Below are 18,036 nucleotides of genomic sequence, written 5' to 3' on the forward strand. Positions count from 1 at the left end.
ATACACTGGTTTTCATAATGACATTTTATCTGGAGGACAGAGGGATAGTTGGACACACTGTGTTGGGGCTATTTGACCCTCGTGGGGAGGCACAGGTAGTTTATGATCTGATACTATGCATTGGCCATCCACCAGCACTTTGATACGTTGTATTATAGATATTTGTAAGTCAGAAAATAGTGATACTTCACATTAACAATGCAGAGACACGTTGGCACATGCATGTTGGGTTTTTTAATTGTACCAGGGACATGTTGATAGTTATAGCGATACTTTGTCTTGGCGACGCATTGATACGTTGTACACGCACTAGACATTTGACTGCATTGGGAATGGGGTGACGTTTGGCATCGTGAAGCCCACACCGCTCCTCTTCCAGGCTCTTCTCTGCCCTTTGGAAAGCGGTGGGGTTCTGTGCTCCTTGTCACGGGGAAGGCAGTAGGAACCTGCGCTTCCAGGTTGCTTCAATTCTTCTCTCTTCGTTTCGAAATTTTCAATGACGTGTTTAGAATTTAATCTTCAAACCCGGGAGCCAGGCTTGCAAGTGGAGAGATGACAGCCGAGGGTGGTTTCGTTTGGCTGGAGGCAGCGGCCAGATGGCAGATGCCGCGAGCGGGAGCTGAGGAGGCTGGGGCTGAGGGACGGGACTTCTGCTTGACTCCTACCTCCACCGCACCGCGCAGCGGCCGCCCTCCCCGTGCCATGCAGGGTCACGGCCTACCCTCTGCTGCCGTGACCGAGTGACACCAGGGTGGGGCCCTTCCTGACCGTTCACTGAAAGAGGAAAATAAAACTTGTATTTTGAGATGATTGCAAATCAGCACGCACTTATAAAAAGTACTGCAGAGAGCCAGGCGTGGTGGCCCACACCCGCCATCCCAGGACTTGGGAGGCTGAAACAGGAGATTTCATTGCCAGCCTCAGCAATGAGCAAGACTCTCAATGACCTAGCAAGACCCTGTTTCAAAACAAAAAAATTCTAGCCGGGCGTGGTGGCGCCTGCGTGTAAACCCAGTACTTGGGAGGCTGAGACAGGAGGATTTGGGTTCACGGCCAGTCTCAGCTACTTAGTGAGGCCTTCCACAACTTAGTGAGACCCTGTTTCAAAATAAAGAATAAGAAATAGGACTGGGGGTATAGCTTGGAGGTAGACTGCCCCTGGGTTTACACTAAATAAGTAAATAAGTAAAAATAAAGGACTGGTGGTGTTGTTTGAAGGTAGAATGCCCCTGGGTTCAATCCCCAGTACCAAAAAGGAAAAAAAAGAAAAAAGAAAAGGCAAACAGTAACACAGGAAGATGCTGTGTCCACCTCCTCCGGCTTTCGCCAGCCTCACGTCATCCCACGGAGCTACGATCGCGGCGCCATCGCCGGCCGCCGGCAGTGGGTGCCGCCATCAACCTCACTGAGGTGTCTCCAGCTGCACACGCACAATTGCGTGCACGCACGTGTGTGTACTTGGTGCAGTGCAGTTTTGTCACGCGCACGTTTGTGTAGCCAGCGGTCCAGACACACAGTGGCCCCTCCCCAGGCCTCCTCGCTCCTCCCGTTAGAGCCACAGCCACCCCCTCCCTCCTGGCAGCCAGTAATCTGCTCCCCGTGGCTGTGGAGATGTTACATAAACGGCACCGTACGGGATCTAACCTTTGGGGACCGCTGTGTGCACATGGCGGAGCTCCCTGAAGACTCACCCGCGTTGCTGTTTGTACCCGCAATTGGTACCTTTTAATCTCAGAGTAGTATTCCAGGCGCCACGCCACACTTGGTTTAGCCATCACCGGGGCACCGTGGGCCACCTGGGCTGCATCCAGCTGGGGATTGTTAGGAGGGAAACTCGTGGACGCTCACGCGTGGGGTTTTGAGTGAACACAGATCTCCGTTCTCTGGGGCGAGTGCCCAGGAGTGGTTGCCGGGTCCTACGGTATTTGCAGGCTTCGTTTTTGGAAGAGCCTTCCCTTTTCGTTAACACCTCCCAACCTCCGTGGAAGGAGGTGAGTCCGGTGGAATGGGCAGTGGGCGGAGATTCAGTCCTCCTTCAAATATTAATTAAGGGCAACTGATGGCTACAGGCCCGGTGTTAACCACGACAGCCCCGGCAAGAATAAGGTGGACAAGGGCCATCCGGCGGAGCTTTCTCGCTAGTGGGTGAACTCCGTAGTCAACAGGCAGGCAAGCAAATAAAGAAAATAGCTCTCCTGGCAGCGAACCCTGAGCGTTTCTTGGACACCTGACAATCCGCAGACCACCCAGGGAGGTGGGTCTGTGTGAGGAGCCAGAGGGATAATGTCAGCGCCGGCCAGAGGCTGCATTTCCTGCCCATGCAGGGACACACAGGGGCTAGAGTTGAGTGCAACTTTAAGGAAAGAGCTCCCAGCCCATAAAGCTGCCTGTGCAAAAGCCCTGGGGTGGGGCAGGCAAAGGGCCCGAGTATGGCGAGCCAGGGAAGGAGATAGGGCAGTGGGCATGCAGTGGGAGCTTTCTAGGGTTTTAATCTGCCTGTGTTAAGGCGGTGGGGGTGGTTTTAGGAGTGCCTCTGGCCCTGGGATGGAGGTGCCACCGAAGAAGCAGAAAGCACCTGCTTCCTGTGTGCATGCCACGCACACAAACCTCTTGCATTTGAGATGACTCCCCAAGTCCCCAGGTCACAGGACGGATCTCCCCTGAGCAGCCTTCCTGCTGCTCTGACCCCCTCCCCCCAGGCAGGAGGGACCCCGGCTAGCTGTGTGGTCTCCGGCATCTTACCATGCCTCTCTGAGCCTCTGATTTCCCGTATCCCTGGGAAGGTAGGTCTCACACACACTGCGCATCTGCTGTCGTCAGACTGGCTCTCGAAAATTCTAGGTAATCAGTTGTGTATCCAGTTATCAGTTGTGTATCCAGGCAGGAGTCTCGGGGGCACAGGTTCAAATTACCCTGCCCCCAAGAGGACAAGCCACAGGAAGATCAGAAGTGCCTTGTCTAGCCCGGAAAACCCCAGCTCAGGGACTCTGGCTGTGACCACCGTGAACCCCCTGTGGCCAGGCAGGACCTGGCCCAGGACTCAGCACACAGTAGGTGCGCAGTAAATTTGAACTCAGATGAGTAGCACAATCTCCAAGGACCAATTCCAGGGACTGAGGGCAATGTCTTTGGTGGAAATATAATCAGGTCTCCCGGGCATCGAGGCGCGGAGGTGGGGGCCGGGGTGATGATGAGCGCAGCGGGGCCTTCTCCCACTGCGGGGGCCCCTTGCCTACAACCTGCAGCCGGTGGTCATCCATTTAGCCCCTTCTGTTTACGCAGAGGTCGTTCTGGGCCGCAGAATGAAAGGCCACGGGCAGTGTGCCTCACACGATGAACGCTTCTGGCCCATGTCTTGGGGGTGTGAGATGACGGGGCTGGTGCTGGGGTGCTGATGAGGCCTGTGGGTGCGTCCTCAGATACTCACATGCCCTTGCCTTGATGTATGTCTGATAGAGACACCAATCCTGTGGACAGGGCCCCACCCTTAGGGCGTCATCTTACCTTAGTTTATTTATTGAGCAGTGCTAGGGATGGAACCCAGGGGCATTCTACCTCCCAGTTACACCCCCAGCCCTATTTTTATTCTTTATTTTTAAACAGGGTCTCACTGACTCGCAAAGGGCCTCACTAAGTAGCTGAGGCTGTCCTCGAACTGCCATCCTCCTGTCTCAGCCTCCCAGATGCTGGAATGACAGCGTGCGCCAGCGCGCCCGGCCTACTGAGCCACGTTCAGTTCTTAGGAGCCGGATGATGAGGGGGCCTCTCCCCGCTCCCTCGGGCCACCTCCCACCTCTGCCTGGGCGACAGCAAGAAGAGCCGGCCCCCTCTCGCTCCTGTATGACAAGGCCACCCCTCCCCCGTCAGCACTGAGACCCCTCAGACGGTGCCGGCGCAGGCTGACCCTCGAAGGCTCCCCAGCACGCGGCGGGCGGCAGGGAGGCCCCGCAGGACTGAATGCGGAGCTATTGAGGCGCGGCTGAACCGCCGCATTGTGCCCCAGGACTCAGAGTGGCCCTTTTTGTTCCAGATGCTTGGAAACAGAGCCCCGGTTCACTTTCCTTCCCCCACCCCCCGCCGGAGTCTCAGCTCTTGTCAGGAAACGCCAGGCTCTTGAAAATCAGTAATTGAGAGAAACATCTGCCGGTTTCCAGGGAGCACGGGGCCTCCCGAGTGGAGGGCAAGTGTGGGCTGCCCTGGCGACCAACACAGACACACACGCAACAGCGCACGTGTGCACGGGCAAGGGTCCTTTCATGTATTGTTAGGATTTTTTAAATGAAATTACGAATGCTGCTGGGCACCATGGTGCACGCCTGTCATCCCAGTCCTTGGGAGGCTGGGAGGATTGTAGATTCAAGGCCAGCCTCGGCAGCTTAGTGAGATGCTGTTTGAAGGCAAAAATAAAACAGGGCTTGGGAATGTAGCTCAAGACGTAGAAGGTCCCTGGGCTCAATCCCCAGTACTGCAAAATAAATAAACTGCAAATAAAATCAGCGCTTGTTATAAAACATTGCAAACAATACCGAAATACAAAAAGGAAAGAGGACAGCCGCCCTCCTCTGGCAGGAACCATGCTTTTAATTATTTTGTCTTTTTTTTTTTTTGTAAAGGCGGGTCTATATTATATGCACCTGTCCAGCGTGGCATGCCTGCCCAGCTAGACTTGCAAGTTAAATCAGTGGACCCTAGTCTTCACCCAACACTGGCTTGACCCCCCCAGGCGCCCCCCGAGGACGTTTGCAGTGATGGGGCCATCTCTGGTTGTCAGTCACTCAGGGAGGTGACCATTCTTCAGCTTCTACTGGGTAGAAGCCGGGGACGGGGCCCAGCACCCTGTGGTACCCATGGAGCCCCACGACAGGGATTGTCACCCGCCCCAAAGGCCGCCGTGCAGGCTGAAGGCGGCTCAGGACCCCCTCATCAACACGGGCCTCTCGTCTCCATGATGTGAGGCTCCGGAGCTTGTCTGGCGGCCTGCGCGCGTGGCCTCTAGTTCGTTTTAGACCCCACCCCCTGGAACGTCCAGGCTTCCCCGTACATAAATTTCTGTGGATTTTTGAGCCCTTCTGTGAGTTTTCCTGTTGGATACAATCCTGGAATTAAAAGTTGCCGAGTTGAAAGGTAATATGCGTGTTTAGTGGTTTTCCTTTTTGTTGGTACCGGGGATTGAACCCAGGGGCATTCCACTTCTGAGCTACACCCTCAGCCCTGTTTGCTTTTGTTTTTTATTTTGAAACAGGGTCTCATTAGGTTACCAAGAATCTCACTAAGTTGCTGACGCTGGCCTCAAACTCCCAGTCCTCCTCTCTCAGCCTCCCAAGCACGGGGAATACAGATGTCCACCGCTGCATCCGCTGCCCATTTAACTTTGATGGGTGCTGTCAGAGAGCCCTGCCAGATGGGGTGGACACCACCGCTGGCAGACACCTCGCGCGAGCGCCCACTCCAGCGTCCTTACACTTCCGGCTCATCTTAAGTGACTTTCTGTGCCCCGGACGTGCACGCTGGTTAAAGGGGCTCTCTCTGCGAGTCCGCTCCGTTCTGCCAATAACTCTCGATATTTTGCTGACAGTGGGTGTTTAAAGATGTTCCATGTCGGTGACAAAAGAAAAGAAAAATTCCATTCGTTCTTTCCAGCTGGATTAGCAAGGAAGCCGAAAGGAGGTTCTAAGGTGGCGCTGCGGGACTTCGGCCGGCCCGCGCCCTGTTTTGCCCTCCTGCCCCCCGCGGACGCTCACGGTCAGCTCTCCCTGGACGGCCGCCTCCCGCGGGACGACCTCGGGAAGCTCCGGAGGCACATTTGGTGCTCGGGCATGAGCCGGGCCGTGGGTGCTGCTCCTGCCCCAGGAGCAAAGAGGCGGCCCCCCACTGCCTGACGGGTGCTGGGCAGACCAGCAGCGGGTTCCGGTAGAAGGAGACGCACGGCGCAGATGCCCAGCCGTGGCTCCCCGGCGTCTTTGCAGCCCCGCTCTCTCTCTCTGTTGGGTCATTCCGGCACCTTGACTCCGCGCTGTCCCTGCAGCTCGTCTCCACGGGCCAGGTGTCCACGGCTGGGCCCTGGCTGGGAGGACGGACGGGCCGAGCACTGCTGTGGGGAGTCGCCCCCGGCGAGGGCTGGCTGAGGCAAGGCGGGAGTTGGCCCTCCTGCCCAGGGACCAGCTCAGATCCAGATGCGAAGCACGGCGCCGTCGCTCAGAATCTTCTGTCGCCATCGGCCCCACAGCAACACGGGAGCCCAGAGAGTTCACATGCTTCCCTGGAGGGGCCCAGGGTGTGGTGGCCACACTCGCAATCAATCCCAGCATTCAGAGGCTGAGACGGGAGGATCGCGGTTCGTGGCCGGCCTCAGCTACTTAGTGAGGCCCTTTGCAACTTAGTGAGACCCTGTTTCAAAATAAAGAATAAAACTCAGGCTGGGGTGTAGCTTGGAGGTAGAATGACCCTGGGTTCCATCCCCAGTACTGCAAAAAAAAAAAAAAAAAAAGGAAGGAAGGAAGGAAGGAAAGAAGGAAGGCAGGCAGCGAGCCATTGGCTGTCACAAGGTGACCTGGAGAAGGCCCAAGGGAGGTGCCCAGATGTTAACGTCGCCCATGAACGACAGGGCTGGCAGACGGGGCCCCATGCTGGTGGGCCTTCTCTGCCCCCTGCAACCCAGGTCTATGTGGGGACAGCGGACAGGGGAGATGCCAAGTCCAGGGCCTGGAGCTCTTTTTTTTGAAGAAGTTCCCTCTAGAAATTACCTTCAAGAAGTTGGTCGGTAATTCTTGCCGCCGCTATGAGAAGTGGAGGCTCTGTCACCGCTCTGTTAAGGACATTGTGTGGTTTGCCAGAGGCCATGGTGAGGGCCGATAAAGTTGAGGTTAGAACCCAGGGCTTGGGGAAGCAAATCCCACGCTCTTGTCTGTACCTAAAGCTACCAGGAGAGCAAGCGGAGCCGCAGGCCCTGAGCCCCCACCCGCGTGGGCTGGCCCCCTTGGCTTCCCCCGCGGGGGCGTCTCAGTCTTCTGCCCGGGCGCCCGGCTGCACCTGGCAGCACAGGAAGCCACACTGCCCTACGATGTGGGCCCACCCGGCTGGCTGCTCACTCCCAGACCCCCAGAGAAGAAGCAATCTTGGTATTTTTGTTGTTGTTGTTTTTTAACTCATAGGAGTTCTTACCCTACAAAATGAATGTGCCTTGGAGGTTATTTGAAATAGCACCGAGAGCCATCAAAAAGCTATTCCTCTGGCGTCTGGTTCGATTTTACTTGACATTCAAGGGTGTGTGTCGGGGGAGGCTGGGTTTTATTCAGAGACCGTGAGGCTGGGTGGGGGAGGGGCTGTGAATGAAGTGGCTGGAACCCCATTAGGGCCGGGGATCTGCTGAATGACCGAGTGGCCGGCCCAGCGGGTCCCATCCAGGCAGCCTAATAAGATTAGATTTTCATAAATTTCAGACAGTGTCAATTCCTAATTCCTCCGTGTGCGGCCAAGAGGCCAGACAGTGCTGTGCGCCGGCCTCTGCCCCTCCCCGGGGACAGACAAGGGCGGCGGGGAGGGGGACGTCTGGTCTGGAAAACCCCATCGCTGGGCTGGCAGGGGCCAGGTGAACTCTGCCCCGCTCAGCAGCTGAGAAAATAGAGGAGAACTCCGGCGCCATCGTTTCCGATCATTAACCAGAAGCTGGGGGCCTGTCGCACCTGCTTAGGCAGTGTCTGGGCAGCCCGTCCTCATCCACACCTGGAGGTCTCCAACAGGGATCGAGTTGCAGGCCCCGCCGAGCCTTAGTGTGGGTTCAGACTCTTCCAAGAGAACAGGGGTCCGGACACTTGGGGAAGAATGTCACCTCTGTCCTCTAACTGAGATGGGACATTTCCTGGGTGGAGAGGGGACCCCAGATCACAGTCTCCTGAGCGGCACCTGTTAGGTGCCAGTGGTAGAAACCACAATTTCCTAAGTGCCACATGACTAGTGTCTCTTAGAGACACCACAACTTTGAATTACGTGGGTATCAGACCTGTGTGCAGTCATATTAAAGCAGGTGTACTCTGTTATGCAAATGTAATTCTGTATTTTATTCCCGTATCAAAACAGGTTAAGAGTTTGCTAATTAAGCGAGGCTTAGTGGTGCAGGCTTGTAACCTCAGTACTCAGGCTGAGACAGGAGGATCGCAGGTTCCTGGCCAGCCTCAGCTACTTAGTGAGGCTCTCAGCAATCGAGTGAGACTCTGTTTCAAAATAAAAAATAGGGCTAGGGATGTAGCTCGGAGGCAGAATGCCTGTGGGTTTCATCCCCAGTACCACAAGGGGGAAAAAAAAAGTTTGCTAAGTGAATCTCAATATAACTGCCTTCCTTTTTAGACTCAACCCCCCTGACCCCGTGTATGTGGTTCTGGGGGTTGAACTTCCTGAAGCCTGGTTTGCTCATCTGCAAACCGGCAGGCAGGGTGGTGGTGCCTGGGCCGAGGACTCAGAGCACTGGGCCTGGGCATGTGCGTCCTTGGGCGCTGAAGCCTGGGAGCCAAGGGAGGAGGGCACCGCGGGCCCCCTCTGCGCGCCTTAACTGGCCATTTTGACTAGAGTGTTTCTGTCTCATGTCCAGGCAAAGGAGCGCAGACTGTCAGGTGGGGGAACCCGGGGCAGGGCCGCAAGGCTCTGGCTCTGTCATTAGTGTTGACCTGGGGCTGGTCTCTAGGCTGGAGGTCCTGAAACTACCTGCCCTGCGATGCCTCGGGCCTGGCTTAGGACTCTAGAACAAGCTGCCAGCCAGACTGGCAGCCTCTGGTCTCTGCTAGGAAAAGTGACCGCTCTCGGGCCTGCCTCCCCCCTGCGTTGCCTGCTGGTCCTTTCCTGGTTTCTTTACCTCTGCCGAGGCCGCCAAGGTGTCAGAGTGAGCGTCCAGCCCAGCCTGCCTGCAGATGGGCCCCTGCCAGCCACCCAAGCTCCATGAATTCTCCGTGGAGCCCAGAGGCCCATGGAATTCTGAGCTGTCATGGTCGGAGAGAGGTGTTGGTGCCGGTGCTTTTTCGTGCCCATAACATGCTCTGAATTTGTCTCCAAGGCCCTCGGGGTGGGGGGCACCCTTCTCTCCCCACAGTCTGCCTTGCTGATCAGCTAGTGCTGCCTGTCTAGAGGGATGTGTGACTGAGTGAAGAAAGGTGCTCGTGCTCGATTAGCTATGTCTGCTGTGGGTTGAGGAGTGAGTAGGAGAAACAGGGGCCAGGCAGATAATGTCAGGTGGGTCCTGGGCACTGGCGGCCAGCACAAACCCTTGTAAAGAGGGTGGCTTCCCACACCTCCTTTGATGCCAAGAGGGAACACTGGGCTGGGGCTGTGGATATAGAGTCCTTGAGCCTCTAGTGTGGGATGCTCCCAGCAGGTATTTGTGTGGTGGTGCACATCCCGGGAACCAGATTCCTGTTCCCTGGCAGCGAACAGGTGTGCGGGTGGCGTTGTCGGGGCCAGAGCCCCTGGCCCCACAGCCAAGGGTCATTGGTGGCCCGTCCAAGGGCCCCCATGCCGCAGCAGGTGTATCCTCACAGCGCGGGGCAGTGGAGATGGACTAGGCCCGATGGAGAGCTGGGGACCCCTCGCAGGACACCCAGCCAGGTGGTCCATGCCTCATAGCTGTGGTCCCTGCCCCACATCCCTGTTATAGTCTGAAATCTCCAGAACAGTGAGCAATAACTCTCCTTCCTCTGAGATGTGGTTGTCAGGTTTTTGGGGGCCGTAGCAGTGAGGACGCGGACTGAAACAGCCCAACAAACCTCTGCGCGTGGGTCTGCCCAGCAGGGTCCCACCTCCAGCCTCTGTCTCTCCCTCAGCACCCACCGGCTGCTTTTTGGACTCCAGTACACACCTTGCAGGAAGCCTTTTTAGGTCTCCGGAGGATGCCCCAGGGCAATCCAGTTTCTGAGTGTTCTTGGAAAGCCTAGGAGAATCCCCATGTGCTGAGCACACCTGTGCACACACTCTGTCAGGCACCACCGCCATCCATGCAGGGAAACTGTGACGGACTCAGAGGGCCACAGCCACTGTGCTGTCCACCCACCCACCCGTCCCCCAGAGCCAGTCTTGGGGATCTTTGACTCTCCTTCTGGGCCTGAATGCCAGGCTGCTGGCCAACAAGGTGTAGCCCAGTGTTGAACCACAGTTTCCCTTTTTGGAAGTTGTCCCCCTTCTGCCTCGCCTGGGTGGATTCTCTGGATCTGTACATTTGTGCTGTTGGTGACCCCGGAACCAAGCAACCACCCTTGTGCTTAGCGACACAGGCACCCAGATCTGCCCGCACACCTGAGCCCGCAGGGGTCTCTTCCCCGCCCTCAGTCCCCGCCAGCCACACTGCCTCACCACTGGCACTCCCTGCTGCCTGTGCCCAGGGCGAGGACAGGGACAAAGGCGGCCCACACCACCCTCCCTCTGGCCTGGCATGGGCGGAGGCAGTGGAGACGGCCAGAGCGGGTGTCCCAGCCGGGGTGAAGAGTGCACGGGCTTGTGGGAGGGAATTGCAGGCTGGGGGGGGGGGCGTGGGTGTTGCACAAAGCCGGCCCTGTGTGTCCCTTGAATGAACGGCTTTATCCCCGTCCCCAACACAGACTTGAGCCGTGTAGACTCCAGGCTGGCCAGGCCCTGGACCCAGCCGCCTAGGGAGACAAGGGGTGTGGTCACAGTGACCTGGTGCCTGCCCAGCCCATCCTCGGCCCTCCAGGGGGACCCTGGGGTGACCCACAGTGGACCCCGAGTGCTGCCAGGCTAGGCCCCAGCAACTGTCACCCAAGCCCTTGCTCCGTTCGTGTGGAACTGTGTAAAGTGGCCAGAGAAATCCAGTCCCACAGTCCCCAAAGACCTGGGGGAGAGGAGGTGGCCGGAAGGTCTGGGCAGCCAAGAATGCTGTGGGCAGGAGCTTCCACAGAGCCAGTGCCCACCCAGATGCATTGCTTTCCGCGGAACCGTCGGTGGCAGGAGACAGTGGGCGCTGGCGGGGTTTGGGGTTTGGGCCCCTGTGGCTGGCTTGGGGTCTTGTCGTGGAGGGAGGGACTCCGTGGCCTTGCACGGGGGTCTGCAGCGACACCCTCAGCTCCTTGCTCTTTGGTCCCTGGGCTGGAGGCTCCAGCCACCTGGGGAAGCCGTTCCTGCACCTTGGGCAGGGCCTTTTGTGCCCACTTCTCGGGCTCCAGCGTCCTGCTGAGGCACAGGCCCACGAGTCAGTAGAACCCCCGGCTTGGGCTTGTCAAAATGCATCCTTTCTTTTCCAGAACTTCAGATTTATTTCTAGGAGAAAAGCCAAAAGAAAAAAAAAAAAAACTTTAAAAAAATGAGAGCTGTGCCGGGAGTGGCGACCCTTGTCATCCCAGCATTCGGGAGGTTGAGACCGGAGGATCGCAGTTCGCAGACAGCCTCGGCTACTTAGTGAGGCCCTCTGCAACTCAGTGAGACCCTGCTTCAAAATAAAGAATAAAAATCGGGCTGGGGGTGTCACTGGGAGGTAGAGTGCCCCTGGGTTCCAACCCAAGTACCTCAAAAAAAAAAAAAAAAAGAGTTGTAATATCTGCAGCCCTGGGGATCTGGTTTTCCTGAGGTCCTGGTCACCAAGGGTGTCCTCGCAACCCTGTCCGATGGAGGGCGGGTGTGCGGGCGGTGACTCCCCACGCATGCATGTGTGTGATGTGTGTGTGTGTGGTGTGGATGCGTGTGGTGTGTTCGGTGGGTGTTTTCTGTGTTTATTTGCATCTGGGGATGTGTCTGGTGCTGTCTGTTGAGGGGCAGAGGCGTTGGGTGTTGTTTTCTGGGGTGTGCGGGGCTGTTGGCTGTTGTTGGTTGGTGTTGTTACTTGGGGTGCACAGGAGTGTCGGTGTCTGAGAGCATCGAGCGTGCCCTGGTGTGCACACACACGCCTTCTGCGCTCCTCTCCACGCCCGACTCCAGCATCCCCCGTCTGTACCTGGGCCACCTCTCCCTCCGGGCCGCCCCCCAGGCCCCCAGAGAGCACAGGGACAGGCCGCGCGGTGTGGGTTCTTCTCTGTGATGCCCTTGAGCAGGCATGATGGTGCTCTGCAGCCCCCGCCCCAGCTGCTGTCCCGCCCGGGAGGGTGCCAGAGCCCGGCGCCCAGCCTCATACTTCCGCTCTCCTCTGCAGCTGAGCTGGAGTTCGTCCAGATCATCGTCATCGTGGTGGTGATGATGGTGCTTGTGGTTGTGATCACCTGCCTGCTCAGCCACTACAAGCGGTCTGCGCGCTCCTTCCTTAGCCGCCACGGCCAGGCCCGCAGGGAGGACGGCCTGGCCTCGGTAAGTGCCACGTCCCTGCCCCGGCTCCCTGGGCGACCCCGCATCCAGCAAGATGCCCGAGGTGCCCTTGCAGGGCTGCTGGAAGGGACTCAGACGCAGGGCAGGACAGGGGGCTCACTGCCTCTGCCCAGCAGGTGGCCTCTCTGAGATGCTGGGGCACCCAAGGAAATGAGCTGGGCTGGAGGGACTTCAGGGTCTACGAACTCCACAGTTCTGAGCCTCTGCTGTGTGCCCAGCGCTGCCCTGGGGCCTGGTTGTCCAGGGCTGATATGCAAGAGAGAGACAGGAAGGGGCAGGTGGCGGCGGTGCCGGGCCTCTATGGGAGCCCCGGTGCAGAGAGCACAGCCTGGCTTGTGTCTTCACCGCGGCCAGGACTGCAGGGAGCAGGTGGAGGGCAGGAGGCAGGAGGCACTGGGGCAGCGATGGCAGGATGGGTGTTATAGGACACCCGGAGGTTGCAAGGGCCCGGCAGCTGGCATTTGGCTCTGCCCAGGGTGGGTGCAGCTGTGGCCCAGACGGTTTCCACTCTTGTGCCAGTGCCCTGCCAGTGTCTGGGCGTTGTGTCACAGTGCCCCGGGGAGGCCGTGGAGGCCATAGGACACCAGGAGAGGCCCTGCTGGTGACGGTCAGCGCAGGAGGCCAAGGGGCTGTGGCTGTGAAGCCCACGCTGAGTTCCTAAGGCTACAAATAGAAATGAACTGTGGGAAGCTGGGCGCGATGGCACAGGCTTGTGATCCCAGCATTCGGGAGGCTGAGACAGGAGGATCGTGGTGGTTCATGGCCAGCCTCAGCTACTTAATGAGGCTCTTTGCAACTCAATGAGACCCTGTTTCAAAATAAAGAATAAAAGCCGGCCATGATAGCGCACACTTGTAAACCCAGCATCTGGGAGGCTGAGACAGGAGGATCTTGGTTTGTGGACAGCCTCAGCTACTACTGCTACTTAGCGAGGTCCTTTGCAATTCAGTGAGATCCTGTTTCAAAATAAAGAATAAAAACCAGGCAGGGCTGGGGGGGGGGGCTCAGAGGTAGAATGCCCCTGGGCTCCATTCCTAATACTGAAAAGAAAAAAAGAAAGAAAAAAGGAAATACCTGCAAGGAAAGCAGTGTCCTGCTGGACACATCCAGGCGTCTCTCCTCCTCGGCATCAGATTGAATATTAAGTCATCCAGATAGTGACTTGAAGGCCACAGGAGGATGTGCCTGGGTAGGAGGATGTGCCTAAGTAGGACAAATCCTACTCCATTCCATATAAGGGACTTGAACGTCCGCTGTGTCGGTGTCCTGGGGGTCGTGGAGCCCATGCCCTGCAGACCGAGGAGCCCTCTCTGTGCCAGGGAGGCCCTTGCTCGTCCCCAGGCTCCCATCAGTCCCTAGTTCTGATGTTAGGACCGGGAGCATCACCGAGCATTTTAGATACCTGGACGGTGGCTCCTCCAGACCACAGAGCCAGGGCCTGGGCGACAACTCCCCTGGGTGGGAGCACCCAGCTCCTTCTGTCCTGCTGTCCGGTGCCTTCTCTAAAGGGAGACAGTTGTAGGTCCGAGTGGTTTCTGTTTCTGTGCCGGGGTGCAGAAGTGGGGAATGTAGGGGGGAATCGCTGTCTGGACAAGCTAGCAGTGGCTGGGAGGAGGCGGCCTGTGGGCTCCCAGCTGTGGCCCGTCCCAAGTTGGTGCTCCCAGCTGCAGGGGAGGGGGGCAGCTCGGGAAGTGCCCAGCGCGGCTCCCCAGTCCTTGGAGACGCCTGGGGCTGGCCCTGGCTCCTGGAGTCTATGGGCTGTGCCAGGTCGGCCGTGTTGGCTGTGGCTGGAGCCAGCAAGACCATCCCTGGCAGGTTTGGGCATCTCTGCTCACGTCAGCCCCAGCCTGGGTGCGTCACCAGGTCGTCAGGGCAAGAGCTTCGGGCCTGGCACCTCTGACGGGGACACCGGGCACCCCCGACCCAAGCCCGGCTCGAATCCAGAGAAGCGCAGGCTGCACACCTGCTCTGGAGAAATTGCCGCCTCCGAGCCTGGGCTCAGCCGGGTCTGTTTGCTGTTGCGGTCACCCCAGCAACGCGGCCAGCGTTCAACGCGCCGTCTCTGCAGTGGCGGCTTGTGAGGCTGACTCTGCTTTGCACAGGAGGGGCGGGGGCTCAGAGGGCTGGGCTCAGCGTGTCAGTGTCCCCGTGAAGAGTCAGGGCGCGGGTTGGGAGGATTAAGTTGGCTGAGCATGTGGGAGACGCAGGCAGGGGCTCTGGGTGGGCACACGATCCTGGCACTGAGTAGGAAAACCCCATGGCCGTGCCAGGGACAGGAGGGCCCAGCCATGGCTTCCCACACACCTGGGCAGGAGTCCCCACTGTTCTGCAGCTGTCTATACAAGCCCCCCACGGAAGCCACACTGGATAAGAGGGAGCCCCTAAGGCCCAAGGGACATGGTGGTGATGCCCTGGGGATCCCCGCAGACAGGGCGTGCCTCCAAAGACACCCAGACACAGCTGCTCTCGGCCTGCGCTGGGCCTGCATCTCTCCTGCCCCCCGGGCCTTGTCCCTGGCGTGGCTGCCAGCCGAGGCCCCTTTGCAGGGTGACCCTCCTCCCCCTGTGAAGCCTGCAGGCCCTCTTACCTCTCCTGCCTCGCAGTCGGCGGCTCTCCCATCCCCTCTTTTTGTGATACTAGGGGTGGAGCCCAGGGGCATTCTACCTCTGAGCGGCACCCCAGACCTGTTTTCTAGTCTTTATTTTTGAAACAGGGACTCACTGAGTCGCAGAGGGCCTCCCTAAGTAGCTGAGGCTGTCCGCCAACCACGATCCTCCTGTCTCAGCCTCCCGAATGCTGGGATTACAAGGGTGCGCCACCACGCCCAGCCTGTTGGCCCCTCTTGCCGTGTGACACTGAGCAGGTCCCTTTCCTCTCTGATCCTACCTGTGTATTTATGTGTCTCACTTGCTCAGCCGGAACTGCGGCTGGGACAGCAAGGGCCGCCACGTCCCCAGGGTCCCACACCCAGACAGTATACAGCAGGCGCTCAGGTTGCTGCGTGAGTGCATACATAGGGGGATTAGGTCCGAGTGTGACCCGAGGGTGTGGAGGCGCACAGCCCAGAGCCTGGCACCATGTCCACCTTCGTTGGTGGTAATGTAAGAGCGTGTCCACAGGGATGCTGAGACGGAAAGTTGGGAGGGAGCCAGGCATGCGGCAGGGCGGCGGGTGCAAAGGCCCTGCGGTGCAGGCTTGTAGAGACATGGGGCAGCTGGTCTGGGTGGCCTGTGGGGGTTCAGTGGTGGCCCTGGCACTTGCGGACATTCCTCCAGGCCGCATGGGGCTCCAGGCGATTTTTAACGTTCCACTTGTTAAATTCTCCCGGCACACCGCGAGCCCTGCGCCATGATCAGCGTATAGTCAGCTGCAAAGCTCAGAGCACTGACGTCAGGCAGCTTGTGCTAGGTCACCCAGCCTGCGGGAGACAGGCAGACAAGACCACCCGGCCTCTTTCCCAGCCAGTCAATGCCGATCTGAGGTCCTGGGGGGCTGCTTGGGGCAGAGAGGGGGGCACAAATTGGAGGTGCATCTTGGGAAACTGCAAAGAGCGGAAGGCGGTTGAGGGCAAGCCAGTGTGCTCCCATCCTGGAGAAATCGTCAGGCTGGAGGGGGGAGGGGGGAATGAAGAAAAAGAGCCCAGGTCTCAGAGTAAGCCAGGTAACCTTCGCCCTCTGCCCTCCACCTGCCCCTTGACGTCCTCCATCTCCACCCTTGCAGGAAGGATGCCTGTGGCCCTCGGAGAACACGGTGTCAGGCAGCGGAATCCCAGAGGTGAGACGAGGCTCCCCTTGGCCCTTCCCAGGCCCTGCTGGAGGGTGCACACTTCTCCGTGGACCCCTCGGAGGAGGCTGGGACCCTTGGCCGGGATCGCACCCCCTCCCCAAAGGAGCGTTCCAGGGATCAGCAGAGAAAACACAAAGACTGCCCTATTCCCGGGAGGGAGGGCGGAACAGCACGGGTGCCCCCAGTGGACGCCTCATCTTCCCCGGGGAAGAGCTTGGGCAGCCCACCCCTGCCCCAGGCTGTAGTTCTGGGACCCCCATCCCCTATTAGAGACCACGGGCCTCCCTCACTCCAGGCTACTCCCTCCAGCCGCAGGTCTACGCCCCGCCTCGCCCCGCAGACCGCCTGGCCGTGCCTCCCTTCAACCAGCGGGACCGCTTCCACCGCTTCCAGCCCACCTACCCCTACCTGCAGCATGACATCGACCTGCCGCCCACCATCTCTCTCTCCGATGGCGAGGAGCCCCCACCCTACCAGGGCCCCTGCACGCTCCAGCTGCGGGACCCTGAGCAGCAGCTGGAGCTGAACCGGGAGTCGGTGCGCGCGCCCCCCAACAGAACCGTGTTCGACAGCGACCTGATGGACAGCGCCATGCTGGGCGGCCCCTGCCCCCCTAGCAATAACTCGGGCATCAGTGCCACCTGCTACAGCAGTGGGGGGCGCATGGAGGGGCCGCCCCCCACCTACAGCGAGGTCATCGGCCACTACCCTGGGTCCGGCTTCCACCTCCAGCAGAGTCACGGGCCGCCCTCCCTGCTGGAGGGGACGCGGCTCCACCACCCACACCTCACCCTGGAGAGGAGCGAGAAAGAGAAGCAGAAAGGACATCCGCTCTAGGAGCCCCGGGGCCAGGCCCAGGAAGCTGTAGGTAAAAAAAAAAAACAAAAAACACTCTGCACTTCTAACCCCGAGAAGAGAGGTGGCCGGGGACGGGAAACAGCCTATTCCCCCTCCGTGTATAAATATTTACATGTTATGTCTGGTCTGAATGCACAAGCTCAGAAAGCTTGCAAACAAAAACAACAGCAACAACAACAAAAAACATGTTTCTTTGTCGAGCTATGTCTTCAAAAGAGAGGGAAGAACACCGAATTCTACCGGACTCTTTCTGTTCGTTTCCAGTTGAGCTGCGTGCGTGAAAGCTTAATTTTTTGTTTATGATGATTTCACTTAACTTTAAAAACATATTTGCACAAAACCTTTGTTTAAAGATCTGCAATATTATATATATAAATATATATAAAATAAGAGAAACTGTATGTGCGAGGGCAGGAGTATTTTTGTATTAGAAGAGGCCTATTAAAAAAAAAAGTTGTTTTCTGAACTAGAAGAGGAAAAAAAAAGGCAACTTTTGAGTGCCAATGCAGAAAGTGTGTATTAACTTGTAAAGAAAAAAAATACAAAGCAGGGGTTTAGAGTTATTTATATAAATGTTGAGATTTTGCACTATTTTTTAATATAAATATGTCAGTGCGTGTTGGATGGAAACTTCTATCGTGTTCGTTGAGATGTGGGGGAAGAAAGGTCAGGGTCTCGGGGTGCCGTCAGCCAGGGCGCATCCCCGAGGGGTCTGTAGTGGGCCGCAGTGGGCTTCCCAGGGCTGCTTCCCGGCAAAGCCTAAGCCACTGTCCAGCCAAGGGTGGTTACCACGTTACACATTCCCTACCGAAGGAGAGACACTTTTCCCTCTGGGCCAGAAATAACCTTTGGATCACAGACAAGTCAGGAAGGTCCCCACAGAGGTACCAGGTTCCAGGTAGATTTTGCCTTGCCCCAAATAAACTGTTAACGAAGGAATCTTAATTCTTATTCCTGTTTTTTTTTTTTAAACTATGAAAGTCCCCATGGGGAGAGGCTAGGTGCTCCCCGCAAGCCACGGCCACCCTCTGTGCCTGTGGCCGGGGACATGCGGGGCGGGTGGCTTGTGTTTGCAGTGTCGCTGGGACCCAGGGACTCCCAAGC

General features: G+C 57.9%; 1 protein-coding gene across 1 annotated transcript in view; it reads left to right on the forward strand.

Moving 5' to 3' along the window:
- PMEPA1 (prostate transmembrane protein, androgen induced 1) overlaps window positions 1-16,911 on the forward strand; it is a gene marked incomplete at both ends in the record, with an annotated part of 47,418 nt that extends 30,507 nt beyond the window's left edge. Inside the window, 3 exons of the mRNA XM_080716587.1 lie at window positions 12,119-12,270; window positions 16,009-16,062; window positions 16,384-16,911. Of these exons, the coding sequence (XP_080572713.1) occupies window positions 12,119-12,270; window positions 16,009-16,062; window positions 16,384-16,911 (734 nt within the window). The remainder of the gene's footprint in view (window positions 1-12,118; window positions 12,271-16,008; window positions 16,063-16,383) is intronic.
- Window positions 16,912-18,036: the final 1,125 nt, after the last annotated feature.

Source organism: Muscardinus avellanarius, assembly GCF_963383645.1.
Source record: "Muscardinus avellanarius genome assembly, chromosome: 19".
Lineage (NCBI taxonomy): Eukaryota > Metazoa > Chordata > Mammalia > Rodentia > Gliridae > Muscardinus > Muscardinus avellanarius.